The sequence below is a fragment of the Xenopus laevis genome, chromosome 5L, assembly GCF_017654675.1.
Source record: "Xenopus laevis strain J_2021 chromosome 5L, Xenopus_laevis_v10.1, whole genome shotgun sequence".
In the NCBI taxonomy this organism is placed as follows: Eukaryota; Metazoa; Chordata; class Amphibia; order Anura; family Pipidae; genus Xenopus; species Xenopus laevis.
Genome location: NC_054379.1, coordinates 138,617,158 through 138,634,255, shown reverse-complemented (window position 1 = coordinate 138,634,255; position 17,098 = coordinate 138,617,158). Strand labels below are relative to the sequence as shown.

The window sequence follows — 17,098 nt, the reverse complement described above, 5'->3', positions numbered from 1 at the left end:
AGTGAGTAATTTCTGTTTGTCCTAAATAAATAGAGAAGAAATACACATGTGCCTTTATTTCTTTTAGTCTCCTGGCTGTTATTCCATACTTTGCATTCCATTCATTCAGTAAATTGGTTTTTGTTAATGATGAAGGCATGCATAAATACAGGGAAACCTTTGCAACAGAATGAGTTATTTTATGTTCTTTCCACAGCTTCCTTTGGCACAGCATCTCTAAGCATGCCCGCTGGCTTTGGCACACAGACACCGTACAGTCTTCCTACCAGCTTTAGCGGCAGTTTCCACCAACCTGCCTTCGCCCCTCAGACAGCCTTCCCCCAACAGACTGCTTTCTCACAGCAGCCCAATGGGAATATTCAAGGTACCCCAGACAATTGGGTGGATATAGATCTAAGTTTACCTGAAATGCTGTGTTGAGTATTCTGCTGTAGATAGTGAGTAGAAGTATAACATTGCAGTTGTGCAAGGAGATCATTTTTTCCCTAAATTCCCCTACAGAGATGGTCTTCACTTGCTCATGTGGAATATCGGCATGAAGTCAGGTTGTGACATTATTTATCAAGCCCCAAATTAGGGTCACGTTAGTAGAATTTGTGTCATAAACTACTCTCTCTGCCAGTTTGCTTTGGTCCCCAGAACTGGCCTTTGGGGCAGGTTTTATTTTGTGATCCCCATACTTCAGTTGGATTATAGAAATCGTGCTTTATGAAGCTGAAAATAACCACATGGGGCAGTCACCCATATGCACCACTTAGCTCTGTTTATAGTAGCAGTTGGATGTGAACTCTGCGCAAAGTCCAATATACGTTGTGATTGACAGCCGGACCGCTAATTGTGGACAAACTTGTCCACAGGTAAAAGAGACAATGGATTCAAGATTTTCAAGTAGCAGTGGTCCGGTATTCGGTACAGGGTATCGCGTAATGTGTCTGACCCAATATTTTGGATTATCAGGCCCCTTGCTGTCAGTGAGCTTCAGCCTTCAAAACGGAGTTGCTAGGTTGCTTGCATGGTCTTTCCCCAACAATCCCAACACCGCAAGTCCCTGCTTTAACCTATGACAAGCTTGATTTTGCAGGGAAAGCTTTCCTTATACAGGTATAGGATTTGTTATCTGGAAACCCGTTATCCAGAAAGCTCCGATTTAGGGGAAGGCCAACTCCCATAGACTCCATTTTAATCAAATAATTTAAAAAATGTCCTTTTCTCTGTAATAATAAAACAGGAGCTTGTACTTGATCCCAACTAAGATATAATTAATCCTCACTGAAGGCAAAACAATCCTTATTTAAGTTTTAAATGATTTTATAGTAGACTTAAGATGCGGAGATCCAAATTACAGAAAGATCCCTTATCCGGAAAACCCCCAGGTCCCGAGCATTCTGGATAATGGCTCCTATACCTGTACAAGATAGTGACTGCTCAGGAAGCAATTTATGGTCAGTGTGACAATGGGAAATATAAAAATAATACAGACAGTACAGTGTGTTTATGTGCTGTATCAAATAAAAATTTGTGAAAATATAGAAAATTTAAATATATACGCTTTGTTTTATAAGTTTAGAAAAATAAATTCACATGGGTCACAGTTTGTTTATATTCATACCTTAAGTCTACTAGAAAATCATGTAAACATTAAATAAACCCAATAGGCTGGTTTTGCTTCCAATAAGGATTAATTATATCTTAGTTTGGATCAAGTACAAGCTACTGTTTTATTATTACAGAGAAAAAGGAAATCTTTTTTTTTTTTTTTTAAAGAAAAAGATTTGAATAAAATGGAGTCTATGGGAGACAGCCTTTCTGTAATTCGGAACTTTCTGCATAATGGGTTTCCAGAAAGCAGATCCCACACCTGTAATAGCAGCTGTGATTGTCTGATGGGTAATCCTCCTCTAAGAAGAAATAAGAAGCATTGATTGCCCCCAATGGCTAATCCATCTAATGAGAAATGCCCTCTGGTGGCCAAACACTTGCTTTAGCATGAATTAATTATCCTTTTGCCCATAGGAATACGGTTGAATATACATCATTTATATAGATAGATAGATAGATAGATAGATAGATAGATAGATAGATAGCTGATGGGTTGGGGTTGCACTTTTCTTCAGAATACTAGAATGTTTTGCCAAAATATTCCTTTCTGTTTTTGTATTTGTGTGATAAAGGTGCAGGGTTTGCTGTTTTTGGGCAGACCAAGCCTGTCGTTACTCCATTTGGCCAGATGGCAGCTCCTGGAGTCTCTAGCAATCCTTTCATGGTAAGGTTCAATCCTGCTTTGTACAGCAGATTATTGTTTACATTATATGCCTTAAAGTAATGCATGCTTTATATATTCACTATTATTGTTTTTACATGTTTATATGTATTTACTACATTAATTGCTACAATATAATGTCCATGATTCAGTAAGTCAGTTAGTCAATTACATCGCTGAGTACCCAGTAAAACTGCTGACATCACTAAACACCATTTCTAAGAATAGAATTTACAGTACATTCATGGTTCTTGTGTGCTATGTATTTATAATACACAAGAATCGTGAATATCCTATAAATGATATCCTTATAAACGGTACATAGTGATGTCATCGGTTATAACTGTTGCTTAATGATGGCATTTCTGTCACATGACTGACTGGAAAGTGTGTGTGTCTTATATTAAATATAGAACCCCCTGTTGAAAAATATAAGGATATTAAGTCACCTTGGAGTTCTATGACCTGGATAAAAGCACTCAGACTTCGACCTTGTGCTTTTATGTGGTCACAGAACTCCTCGGGTAAGATCCTTATATTTTACAGTAGGGGGTACTTTATTCACTATATAATTCCATCAGTTCTAGCTGGTGGTGCCAACAGAAACCTGTATTTTATATGTAATAATGTACCATGTATTATATTATATATGTAAATTATATGAATTAAACTACAGTTATGCGACCTGTAATCCAGAATGAACGAGACCTGGGGCTTTCTGGGTAACAGATCTTTCTGTAATTTGGATCTTCATACCTTAAGTCTACTAGAAAATGATGTAAACATTAAATAAACACAATAGGCTGCTTTTGCTTCCAATAAGGATTAATTGTATCTTAGTTTTATTATTTGGATTAAATGGAATCTATGGAAGATGGCCATCCTGTAATTCGGAGCTTTCTGGAGAACAGGTTTCCTTATAACAGATCCCATACCTGTAGAAGGTTTTTAGAAGCCATGTAATATCCTTATTTTCACCATAGGGAATACATTCCCTATATAATTATATATGCCGACAAAAACGAATGGATGTTTGTCTTCACATTTTACACTCATTACACATTATTTACATTGTATCAATAAAACCTAAACCCTGACCGGTAACTGGGTAAACAGCTAAGTACAGGTATAGAATCTGTTATCAGGAAACTCATTATCCAGACTGCTCCGAATTACAGAAAGGCCGTATCCCATAGTTTCCATTATAATCAAATAATTCAAATTTTTATAAATGATCTCCCTTTTCTCTGTAGTAATGAAACAGTACCTTGTACTTGATCCAAACGGAGTTATAATTAATCCTTATTGGAAGAAAATAATCCCATGTTTAAATATTTTTTTTACTAGATTTAAGGTATGTGGATCCAAATTACAGAAAGATCCCTTCTCCAGAGAACCCCAGGTTCCGAGCATTCTGGATAATCAGTCTCATACCTGTATAGTAAAAGTCCTGAATGTGACACTGATCCTGTCTCTCTGTTTGCAGGCCGGGGCACCTTCGGGGCAGTTTCCAACTGGAAGTTCATCCACGAACCCTTTCTTATAGCCTTAGACTAACACAGGAGATTACCGGGCATCACCGTACATGTACTGCCTCTTGCACTTGTTTGTCTTGTTTAACCAGCGTAAGCTTTAAACACAGGGAGTTCTTTCAGAGCCTGCAATTATATATATATTTTTTTGTATTTAAACAAAAAAGGAGGACAAACAAGGTAATATGTGCAATTGGAAAGCCTTTTAGCATCAAAACTCTTCGCTGCCTGGAGGTTTTACTGGCAGTTTCGTAGCAGAGCGGAGTGTCAGTAGCTCCTCGACAGCGAAGGCTCTAACCTGAGGCATATCATGTATATTCAATTTGGTAAGTTATTGCAGATTCCATATTCATTAAGCTGCAATACTGTACATATATTTTTTCTTAGGGACTAGTTAATTATTCATATCAGTATTTCTAACTCTTTAACACCGTACCCGATGCTGGACAGCTGAAATGTTGCAGGTTCCGGATCCGTCACGTAAAAAAAAAACAGTTTTAACAATCTGGGGAGTGGGGATTGCAAAAGCAATGATGTCTTTATTACAAATTGTATTTGTTGACAAAAGACAAACTTTTATTTTGCCCAACAGAGCTGCCCATTTCTATGCGTCTAATCTCCATACTAAAGACTCATCTCTGCATTAAAAAGCTAGTGTTTTGCTACAGTTTGCAGGTGAAAATAAATAATAAAACATTAGAAAAATGTGCAGTGTGGCTGGGTGATTTATGTGACTCATGCCTTGTGCATACTGTGATTATTGGTTGAACTGCTGACTTGGGAGTCAGTAGCTGTGGGTGCTCAGCCTTTGTATCTGCTGAAATGGAAGAGTCCCTGGTTTAAATCTTCTTGGGAGTTCCATGTGATCTTGGATACGTTGTCCTATGAAATAAATGCTCGTTGTTGCTGTAAAGTGCTTTGCCAGTACAGTAACTACCTGTGTTTATAACTTTATATACTCATTATTATACAATATCTCTTGATTTTTCATATAGTCTTTTAATACGGTCTTAAGATGTCCACGTAGAACCAATAACACCACGTTGTGCCATTATTGGTATATGTGTGGCTCCCTACCAATGTCTATGCCAATGTTTAATGTTGGCCAGTTGACCATAATGTAAAGAAGAACCATAGCTCCATGGGACAATCAGGTGGAGAGGGTTCTTGGTTGGCCCACGTATGCCCACCTTTAATCTGCTGCTCGGCCTACACCAGAGATCCCCAACCTTTTGAACCCATGAGCAACATTCAGAAGTAAAAAGAGTTGGGGAGCAACACATGCATGGAAAATGTTCTTGGGCTGTCAAATAAGTGCTGTGATTGGCCATTTGGTAGCCCCTATGTGGATTGTAAACCTACATTGAGTCTCTGTTTGTCAGTGCACTTGGTTTTTATACAAACAAAACTTGCCTCCAAGCCAGGAATTCAAAAATAAGCAGCTGCTTTGAGGCCACTGGAAGCAACATCCAAGGGTTGGGGATCATTGGCCTACACTAAGAGGCCCATTTATCAAAGGTCGAATTTTGAATTCATGTGAATTTTTTTAATTAGAATGTCTAATATTTGATCGAATGGTTCTGACCCGAAAATTCCAATCGTATTCGGTTTCTCCCAAATAAAAACTCGAATGTCAGGAAGGCTATTAACATCTTCAGATGGCTCAACAGACCTCTACCACATGAACTCGGCAGGTTCTAGGTGGCGAATATTCTAATTAAGACCGCTTCCATGGTCGAGGTGTGAAAAACCTCACATTGAAATTTACATTCAAATAGGGGGATTAAAATGTAATATGTGAATTTTGACACTTGAGAATTTGAGTTTATTATTCGACCCGTGATAAATCTGCACCTGAATGTACATTGCTTGCTTTTAAAGGAAACATACACATTTCCAAAAATGATAACCTATTCCATAAGTACAGTTTACCTCTCATTTTTTTCCCCTTTATCCATATAGTAGGGAAGAGGGTATTTTGCAACACACCTGCCAAGCATACCTTTTTCTTCATGTATATCTAATATAAGTAATTCAAAAAACAACTGGACTTGCTGAGTAATTATTGAAGACGTTTCACTACTCATCCGAGCAGCTTCTTCAGTTCAACTGACTGGTGTGGGAAGTTCTCGGCATATGGACTCTTCCACTAATCCTATCTTACTTTTTCTTCATGCTCACCCTTCAGTCATTGCTAAAAATTGCAATTTATTTTACAAATATTACTTAGATTTTATGGTATCTCTTATGTACATGGACACAAGTAACAACAGTGAGAAGACCCTGATCCCCAACTGATCCACAGCCTACACTCCAGAGTTGGTGTTATTGTCAAGTATGATGATCATTCCAATTGCAATGAAACCAGCATTGGACTGGGAGGACTGTGGCCCAGCTCCCAGGCTCCTTGCCCCCAGCCACAACTTCCCCTCTGTACTGTGCCCAGACCCCCCCCCCCATGTACTTTATTTTATTGTGTTGTGGCGGCAATCAGGGCCAGGGTTGAGGTAAAAGTGCAGTGCTCAGGGCAGGGAGCAAGTCTGTATTGGCGGGGCCCACTGGGTTTTTTCCTCTGTGTCCCACCGGCCCAGTCCAACTCTGCCTGAAACATGTTCCTTGAATAACAGAGAGCTTGCTTAGTGTTTGTAATAGATGGATGTCTCTAAAATTGTGTCTGCTCCTTTGTAGTTTCTTCTGACTTCTGGCAGTATAGAGATATTAAGATGTAAATGCTTCTTACAAAGAAAATTCCCGTGATAACTGCAAAGTAGCATCCGTACACCAAAAACTAGGGAAAGAAGAGAAACATTGAGCTGTCAGATTGGAGAAATGTGCTTCTGGTTGAGAAGGAATAGAATTTACCACAGATCAGTCACTGGGCAGCAAAATATGTCCTTTAACAGAAAATGACATAAAATCATACTACTGGATATTTACATTGACTTGTGGCTTTGAAATGAATACATAATATATATTTTGATTTAATCAAATAAATGCTTCTTTACCAACAAGAGACTTCAGTTTAGATTGCAGATTCCGCTTGGTGCAATAATGTGTGAATGTTGGCCCTTTATTCTCCTATCTCAGCATTGTTACACCTCTAATGTCACAGTTTGAGGTCTAAAAAGAGATGTAGCTCTATAGCCAAAGAAGAACAAAGTATGAATACCTGTTTGAAATATTAATGGTGAATAAAGGTTCCCAAAATGCAGGGCTTGTCACCATAGGAGCAGCAGTCATTGTTCAAGCACTATTAGTTTAAATAATTCTTATTTAGCATTTAGTTGATCCAACTTGTCTTATTTGCCAACTTTGAGGATCATTGTATGGCAAAAAGTTTAATTTGGAACACACACACTACTGTCCCATGAAGCAATGTCAGCACAACAACTATATGTAGAGAGTGTGGGGGTTTTTAAAGGTGATCAGAAGCAAACAAACCTAACATTTATGGAAATGCCAAGTTGTGGCTAGTCTAAAGATCACCACCACTAGACTGGAGCAGTGGCAATGTCTCGTCTGAAGTGATAAGTTGCATTTTCTCATCCAGAAGTCTGAAAGAAAAGTCTGGGTTTTGCAGATTCCAGGGGAACACTACCTGCCTGAATAGTAAATAATATTTTCCCCACCTGAGTAACAATGTCCAGTGCCAGGCCTCGCGGATCAACCACAATTAGTGTCAGGATGGTCTGAAGAGCCAGTGCCACAAAGGTGTTAACCCCAAACATTAGAGCATATCGTTCCATGCTCAGATTAACAGCAATTTGAAACCTATGGAGAGAGCAGTAGACTTGTAAATGACAGTGCATCTGTTGCTATATGTATGGATCTACCTTAGAGTCCCTTCCTGTTTGCCTTTGATACCATGGGAAAATCCAAACAATGCTCAGTTATCGACTTCTACAAGTCTGGTTCCTTTTTAGGAACAATTTTCAAAAAAGCTGAAGGTCCCACTACATTGTTCAAGATGGAGCCTCAAATTAACTTCCAGGGATGAATGAACTTTTCTCAGAAAAGTTCAACTGACCCCAAGAACAACAACAAAGGTACTGGTGAAGGAGTAGAGCAATTGGGTACCAAAGTATAAACATCCACTGAGAAAGTCCTTCATTGTTATAGCCTGAAAGGTTCTTGTGAAAGGAAGAAGTACCTTTTTCTATTTTGGAGGAGGATTCTCTGATCAGATGAAACAAAAATAGAACCGTTTGGTCATATTGATCATTACTTTGTATGTAGGAAGAAGGGGAGTATTTAAGACAAAGAACACCATTCAAACTGTGAAGCATGGGCGTACCAACGTCATGGGGGTATTTACTGTTGCACTTTAGGAAATAGATTGCATCATGAGGAAGGAGGCTTATGTAGAAATTCAAAAGCAAAACTTTGAGATATCAGCCAGAAACTTGGTTGCTCCTATGCCTTTCAGTACTGCACGATCGTGGGGTGCTCTACCTGTTCGAAATCCACTTGTTGAAAGTGCTGGGTGGTCAACTTGAAGAGGTACATGTAGAGAATAATCCAGAAGCACATCAGTATATTGCTCAATGAGATCGGTGCTTTATTTAGCCCATGTGTATCCGAAAAAAGAGGGCAACGTTTCGGGCCCTTATGCAATCTTTGTCAAGGCTTGACAAAGGGTCCTGAAGGGCCCGAAACACTGCCCTCTTTTTTCGGATACACATGGGCTAAATAAAGCACCGATCTTATGAGCAATATACTGATGTGCTTCTGGATTATTCTCTACTATGCCTTTCAGTGTGACATTGATCTAAAGCATACCTCCAAAGTTGTAACAACATATAAAGACAAAGTAAGTATGAGTATGACATAAAAAATAAAGTGAAATACTCTATTTGACGGAACACAGGCAATTTATGGAAACTATAAGAGTGAAGTTGTAAAAATCCAGTTTGAGCAACTATAGCACAGGATTGGAGGTCTTAGCTGTAGACCCTTATTAAAGGATGTTTAATATCTACAGAAAGAAAGCAAGTATTGAACTATTACTTCCTTTTCCAGGGTAGAGAGCGTTGTGACAATTCCTTGAAACAAAGCCTGAAGGGAGCAAAAGTGTAGTGAATTCCTCATGCACAGAACACTTGCATCTGGGGCAATGACTGCTCTGCACCTTGAACCAGACTGATGCGCAGACTGGATAGAGGTCTATGGGTCGCCCACCTGACGCTGCCTCCAATACCAGAAAAAAGACATTTATTTAATAAGACTTGTGACACTGATCAGTAAGCTTATAAAAGAAAGTGACTTATTGTTAATATATAATCACATTTCTTGAGTTTAGGCAAGGATAATGCAGGATGATTGACACATGGAGCACTGTAAAAAAAAAAGTTGTCAGCACCTGATAGATCAGTAGAGGGGCAGCCAAACTTTTAGTGGAGAAATCCTGATACTGGCTGAAAATGTATGCAACATGAATGGAACCCAGAAAAAACAGAGGTAACATAGATGACACTAATAAAAAGCAAGTTATTTTTCAGGCAACACAACAGGTTTCTAGTTCTTTTTAGACTTTACAGGGCTTGTTTATTTTTTTATTTTTTTTAGATGTATAGGTTAGATTTGGCTGTACTTACGTAGCAATGGTGATGAGGAGCATGTATGATGACTTGAATATCAGGTACCCCGCATAGCACATCCAGATGTTAATGCTGTAATCCATAAGGAATAGGGATCCCGCATCCACTGCTGAGAAAATGGCAAGCGCCAGTTCTCCGGAAACTTCCCAGTTCACTTTAACATAACCAACCACAAAAGAGGCTAGTGCTCCTGTAATGTAATGGTAATGAAAATAAGGTACACCATTTCTTGAGTGACTCCCAAACTTTGCATAACTTAAAAATGGATGCCAGGTTTAGGAATTTGTATGTATTCACTTTTGTGGAGTGCTCACCTCCCCGGAAAAACACTTTTGTTGTGTCAGGCGCTGTACTGGAGGACCCACTCCTGCCACCGGGTCACAACAATAACTAGAGAGAAGTACCAGCAGCACACTGAAATACTTACTGTAATAGTGTACAAAAATAATTTATTAAGCCCTCATACAAAAAGGCAATGTTTTGAGTCTACCAGGCCCTTTATCAAGCCCTGTGTTACACCATATCAAATTCTTTAAAAGTGAGGAAAGGGTTGTGAGCACATGCTCCACTCTCTCCCTGTAGTGACATCACCAAAGTGTTAAATATAATTAGAGATTATTTCAATCCAATCCGGTATAAAGTCCTTAATCCAGTGAAGAAAATAGTCCTAAAAGTATTTTTAGTCTATCAAAGTGTCCAAAATTGTTATAAATAAAGTAACAAATTGATATAGTGAAGCTCATTTGTATCCAAAGAAATAACTAAAGCAACAAATAGATACTGTAAAAAATTAACATCATCTCACTATGATCTAGCATACCTGAGACGCCAGTAAGATTCCCTCTGCATACCGTACTCGGCACTTTTTCTTAGACACTTTATGATATGCAGAGTGTGTTGTCTGCACTCAGGGTGTTCTATGCAGATCTTCAGTAACCTTAGATAAGGATTCCTTAGATTCCTCACTTTGATATGGTGTAACACAGGGCTTGATAAAGGGCCTGGTAGGCTCGAAACATTGCCTTTTTGTATGTGGGCTTAATAAATTCTTTTTGTACACTATTACAAAGTATTTCAGTGTGCTGCTGGTACTTCTCTCTAGGAATATGTGTGAGAATCTGCACTTTTGGTATAGAGTGAATGAGCAACCTAACACTAATGTGCATAATCTCTCCTCCACTGGAAGATATCACATGAATTGATAACCAGGTGCTCTGATGGTGTATCCAGTGGCGCATGACTATTTAATGGTGTCCACATGAACCCTCTATTGTGGAATAATGAGAACGACCTACAGTAAAATTATCTTCATTATTTATATATATAACCTTACCAATGAATACATTTATAGTAGCTCCTGTCCGTTTAGCAGGACATACTAACATTGTAAGACATGTTCATCAGGTTCAACCCATCAATGTACAACTTGGTGTTACTGTTCTAGAGGAACACCAAGATAATCTTACCTAGAAATGTCGAAACAGCTTCTACACCTCCATTGTATACAGTTGCGTTTTGAGCAGGTTCAACGTGTTCCCACAAAACCTGCACATAATTTACTACTTGGTTGTATCCGGCTGTTGCAAGAGCCCACCACAAAGACCAGTAGATGAGCTCCTTTGAGGAATAACAATGCTTCAGGTCTTTACAGAGCAGCCATAGGACCTTGAAAAAGTGATTGTTGGTTGTGTCCTTCTTCTCCTTCTCCACATCCTCATCATTCTGTGGTGTGGGCTCCCTGGATGCCTCTTGAACAGGTTCTTTTTCCATCCTTTTGTGGAAGAACATGGTCTTACTAGGCATTGGGAGAAATATGGAGGCTACAAAAGCCACAGAAACTGAGGCCAATGTAATGACATTGAGATAGAAATATGACACTTCAGCCAACGACACCAAGACTTGTCCAAGCACAGCGGCAACTGTAAACCCCACTAATGTTACACTCCTGCAGTAGCTGGTGACCTTCTGGTAATGTTCAGCATCAACCACGCTATAGATGTAGGCATAATAGGCTATTTCTGTAGCAGTGACCATGCCATAGACAAACTCCATTCCTTGCATGGCTGAGACTCCCTCAGCAAACAGCAGAAGAACCCACACAACGATATAACAAAGTCCCTGCAAGATTATGACTGGTTTGTATCTCAGGTAGTCAGTGAGCAGGAACACGGGGAATAGAATGGCGAGATAACTGTACGTCCATACTGGGAACACCGAGTTTGTCACCTGCAGTGAGAGAGCCCATTCATATAAATGATCAACCATTTATAATTTTTAACGTGCCAAATTAATATTTTTTAATATTCGAAATAACTTTCTATCTTTCAGTGGGATACAAATTTTAAGGATAAGATAGCTACTTAATTCATAATGCACATGTAATGACTGGGGATAAGAGACACAATGGGGTAAATTTATCAAAGAGTGAAGTTCCGCCTCTAGAGTGAAATTCCGCAGCTCTCAATTCATTTCTATGGGATTTTGAAAGGCGTATTTATCAATGGGTGAAAGTGAAAGTTCACCCTTTGATAAATACGCCTATAAAAATCCCATAGAAATGAATGGAGAGTGGCGGAACTTCACTATTAACTTCACTCTTTGATAAATATACCCCAATATGTTTCACATGAACTAAACATAGGAGTCATATATATTTATACAATATGTATTCAATGAACGACATAGATTGTATTACAGGTATAGTATTCATTATCTGGAAACTCGTTATCCAGCCAGCTCCCATAGACTCCATATTAATCTTGTACTTGATCCCTAACAGAGAAAGATCCGTTATCCGGAAAACCCCATGTCCAGAGTATTCTGGATAACAGGTCCCATACCTGTAGTCAGTTGTTGTAAATCATAAAAAAAACTAAAAATAGCAGGTGAATAAGAGTTATTATTGATGCTGTACTATTTGAAAATGAGTGAAGTATCCCTATGTAAGAGGTTTGTGTGGGTGATGTGGCAGCCTGCACTATACTGTCAGTCAAATGTATTTAAATCATTTGACTTCATAGGGGGAGATTGTAGCTTTCTTATAGAAAAAAGCAGGGTAATCTGTCCTCATAGTAATGCATTAGGGGCTGCTGATTGGCCCAAGCTTACCTGCAGAGGCAAAGGCGCGAAAACTGGGAAGTTATAAATAGAGGCCCAAATCTGGAGTTAGCTCAGGCGCCTGCAAGATGGGCAGAGGATTCTTTCCCACGCACCCTGTTTATTTCAGATTAAGAAATATACTGTATAAATGTAAAAAAAAAAAAAATTATTGTCGCAGCGGGAGAATATGGAGAATTGTTTTATTGGGGCTCTTGGCTAGTATATATGGCAAAGCCATCTTATCAGTTTATGGCAGCCTATGTTTGTTTCATGTGCAAGTCTGGCTAGGTGAAATTAAGGTAATATTAATTTCTGGAAATTTTTGGGCATTTTCTGTTAATAAACGGGTTGTTTCTTGAGTCTTTATTTTACAGTTATGTGTTATAGTAAATATATAAAATATATAAAATGATAGCATGGTTCTGGATATTCATGCTACATACGCCTCCCATGTGTTTCAACTTCCACTCTGCAGGAGATGACAACACTTATCCTGAGGGATTAAAGAAAGATGTATATACTGTAGGACAATATATTCATCAGTTTGCTTTGACATATAGTGTAAATATGCCTCTAAAATAAAATAAACATACTCTTGTACCACAAACCTTAATAAACCATAATAATGTTGGTTATATAGTCTTTATATTCTTATGAACAGGTGCGTAACCAATGCTTGTTTCAGCCAGGCTGTTCTCATTGTATATTCTATTCTGCTTTTTTATTTATTCATTTGCACTTTCAACATAGTTAATTTTTTGGTATTATGGTAATATCAGTTTCCTATTAAAAAAATAACCTGACAAATAAAATGTTCTACATTTATGGTTTAAATGAATGAGAAGCAGTTTACACCATAAACCCCATCACATTCCAGATACAAATTTTGGGCATTTAACCACCCATAGCCAACCGGTCCATGTGTAGCTCAGCCCAGCCAATCTTAACTCACATTCTAGTAAGCCATGACCAGGTTCAGAACTCTGATTTGCCAACATCAACATTGGAGCTATGGGAAAGGACAAACAATATTTTTTTGGAATTTTAGATATTTTCTTTCAAGCCTCTCATGTGATACTAGGGGCCCAAGATACATTCACTCTGAACCCTCCCTGAAATGGCTCAATGAATTGGTACAGTTTATTTTTTACAATGCTTCAATTTTTATTACTTGATAGGAAGACATATATAAAAAGTGTCTTTTGACAGTGGTAAATTGTTCCTTTAATGTAATATGCAACTATCAATGGACTGCCGCGCTATTTGCACTACAAGCAGTTCAACAATGTTTATGTACATATGGACTATGTAAAGATATATAAGGGGATCATATAATAACCTCTCTAATGCTTTGTTTACCAGTAGACACAAGGTCACCATTCCGATTACAAGAAAAGAGGTTCCGTCTAAATATTCTAAAGGGGTTTTTTGAAGATGTGGAATTCTCTCCCTGAATCAGTTGTACTGGCTGATACATTAGATAGCTTTAAAGGAACAGTAACACCAACAAATGTAAGTGTTTTAAAGTAATGAAAATATCATGCAGTGTTGCCCTGCACTGGTAAAACTGATCTTTTTGCTTCAGAAACACTACTATAGTTCATATAAACAAGCTGCTGTGGAGCAATGGTGGAAATTTAAAAAAGGCTATATGGCACAGGTTAAATAGTGAATAACTGATAACACAATAATGTACTACAGAGTTTATCTGCTGTGTAACCTGAGCCTTTTCTCCTTTGAATGGCTGCCCCCATTGCTACACAGCAGCTTATTTATACAAAAATAGTAGTGTTTCTGAAGCAAACACAGCAGTTTTACCAGTGCAGGGCAACACTGCATTATATTTTCATTACTTTTTAACACTTTTATTTTTTGACGTTACTGTTCCTTTAATAGGGGTTTTGGCTAATACATTAGATAGCTGTAAGAAGGGGTTGGCTGATACATTAGATAGCTTTAAGAAGGGGTTGGCTGATACATTAGATAGCTTTAAGGAGGGATTGGCTGATACATTAGATAGCTTTAAGAAGGGGTTGGTTGATACTCTAGATAGCTTTAAGAAGGGGTTGGCTGATACATTAGATAGCTTTAAGAAGGGGTTGGCTGATACATTAGATAGCTTTAAGAATGGGTTGGCTAATACATTAGATAGCTTTAAGAAGGGGTTGGCTGATACATTAGATAGCTTTAAGAAGGGGTTGGCTGATACATTAGATAGCTTTAAGAAGGGATTGGCTGATACATTAGATAGCTTTAAGGAGGGATTGGCTGATACATTAGATAGCTTTAAGAAAGGGGTTGGCTGATACATTAGATAACTTTAAAAAGGGGTTGGCTGATACATTAGATAACTTTAAAAAGGGGTTGGCTGATACATTAGATAGCTTTAAGAAGGCGTTGGCTGATACATTAGATAGCTTTAAGAAGGGGTTGGCTGATACATTAGATAGCTTTAAGAAGGGGTTGGCTGATACATAAGATAGCTTTAAGAAGGGGTTGGCTGATACATTAGATAGCTTTAAGAAGGGGTTGGCTGATACATTAGATATCTTTAAGAAGGGGTTGGCTGATATATTAGATAGCATTTAGAAAGAGTTGGATGGCTTTTTAGCATGTGAGAGAATACAGGGTCATGGAAGATAGCTCATAGTACAAGTTTGTACATTTTGGAGTCAGGAAGGAATTTTTCCCCATCTTACGAAAATTAGAGAGGCTTTAAATGGGTTTTTTGCCTTCCTCTGGATCAACTGGCAGTTAGGCAGGTTTTATACATAGACTTAAAAGAACTTTATGGACGTGTGTCTTATTTTCAACCTAACTTACTGTGTTACTATGTAACTACTTCATTATTCATAATTCAGTACCCAAATGTAGAACTGCAAGCCATGCAAGAAAACTGCTGAAAATTTTAAAGAAACAAATGTCAAGAGTTTAATTCTTAATTCTTATTGCTCAATTGCAGGTTTAACAATCTTACTGTGTTTGGTGGGGCAGATCATTTCTTATCTGGGCAGGAGCAGACTTGTACAGCATTGGCATGAAGAGACCTGTTCTACCAGTTGGTGATTGGAATGAATTAACATGAAAAATCTGACCTTTAATGCAGCTTACCTGCTCTATAGTCAGATTGTGGTCCGGTCCTGTAAGGTATGGAGTGAGGAAAGGCTCTGAGGGTCTGAGGAAGGTGAAGAAGCCATAGAAGCAGAGGAGAACTGTTGGGTAAACCCATCCCCTGGTGTTTATGCAGCCAGGAATATCCATGTTTCCGGTGTGCCAAACGGATGATGTTAAAACCTTTCAACTGCCTTTTGAATGTTACCAGCTCGCCTCTAGTTAGTTCCATGTGCAGAGGAGGTTAAAGTACATTGTCATTGTTTGGAAGGGAGGAGCAAAGAGATTCACAGATTATAGGTTCATCAGATGCAGGGAATGTTTATTAGCATTAAATGGCAACATCAATTTCTCAATGATCAATGTGGGTACAATTGCTAGGTGCAGAAACATAATACATAGATGGGGTTATAAAAGACACTGGGCAAATCTGCACCTGGGCAGTAACCCATGACAACCAATCAGATGGTTGATCTCAATGTTCAGTCTGCAGCTGGCTAAAAAAAAAGCTAGCCATTGATTGGTTGTGCTATAGTAGAGTCTGAATTTGTTGGCACCTTACCATCAGTCCCAATGGAAATGCTGGAAAGAATCTATGGGCTTCTAGAAGCTGCAGCGGAACAATAGCTGATGTGTTAAAGCTTTCAGCACTTTGTGGATAATGAATTAACTTTATTAACACAAAGCTGGGTTTCACCATATCCCTGTGCCTTTTCCATCCAGACTCCTATGTAGCTCAGGACAGAAAAATAGCGTGAATAGAAGAACAACCGCTGTACTAAATAAAAGCAGGGTGATTTTTTTTACAAACAATAAAATATTACTTTGCCCAATGCAAAGTTTATACATAATATATAAATTTGTTTTCAACATACGGAATAGGTGCTGCAGAGATACGTTTCCCTTTCACACCCATTCCCTCAACTGATGTAAATTGTCCGTGACTTGCCATACATGGCCACGTAGTTGCGATGTATCAGAGCACAAGTCACATGACCAGGGACAGCTGGGAAATTGACAAAATGTCTAGCCCCATGTCAGATTTCAAAATTGAATATAAAAAAAATCAGTTTGCTCTTTTGAGAAATGGATTTCAGTGCAGAATTCTGCTGGAGCAGCACTATTAACTGATTCATTTTGAAAAAAAACATGTTTTCCCATGACAGTATCCCTTTAAGAATTTTGCATAATATATATAATATACATGTGGGCTGTTTTATGTGATATATTTTTACAAAGACCTGCATTGATCAGGAGTGTAGTTTCCCTTGCCATTTCCACATTTTATTAAAAGTGCCCAAAATGTCACAAAAAGCAGTAAATGCCATACACCCATTGTTTTCAACAATCAAACATAAAAAAACCCTCTTATGTAAGTTACAAGGTTGCACAGCAAGGGCAATGCGGAATTCCTAGGCCACTTCTGCAAGGCTTGTATTTTAGAGTTGGGAGTAACTAATATATACTAAACTAATTGTGCCATAACATTTAGAAAAGAA

The 17,098-nt window shown here is 38.3% G+C and overlaps 2 protein-coding genes across 4 annotated transcripts in view; one reads left to right on the top strand and one right to left on the bottom strand.

Moving 5' to 3' along the window:
- agfg1.L (ArfGAP with FG repeats 1 L homeolog) overlaps positions 1 to 4,497 on the top strand; it is a 71,677-nt gene extending 67,180 nt beyond the window's left edge. For all 3 annotated transcript variants that reach the window (XM_018263936.2, XM_018263939.2, XM_018263937.2), the window contains 3 exons: positions 197 to 364; positions 2,172 to 2,263; positions 3,747 to 4,497. In XM_018263936.2, the coding sequence (XP_018119425.1) occupies positions 197 to 364; positions 2,172 to 2,263; positions 3,747 to 3,806 (320 nt within the window). In that variant the 3' untranslated portion in view covers positions 3,807 to 4,497. The remainder of the gene's footprint in view (positions 1 to 196; positions 365 to 2,171; positions 2,264 to 3,746) is intronic.
- A 1,483-nt stretch (positions 4,498 to 5,980) lies between these two features.
- LOC108717127 (thiamine transporter 2) lies at positions 5,981 to 15,963 on the bottom strand. The gene is made up of 5 exons (XM_018263940.2): positions 15,600 to 15,963; positions 10,856 to 11,615; positions 9,387 to 9,579; positions 7,422 to 7,563; positions 5,981 to 6,580 (listed from the first exon to the last, which is right to left on the bottom strand). Exons 1-5 carry the CDS (start codon positions 15,747 to 15,749, stop codon positions 6,455 to 6,457), a joined length of 1,371 nt encoding a protein of 456 aa, XP_018119429.1. The 5' UTR covers positions 15,750 to 15,963; the 3' UTR covers positions 5,981 to 6,454.
- Positions 15,964 to 17,098: the final 1,135 nt, after the last annotated feature.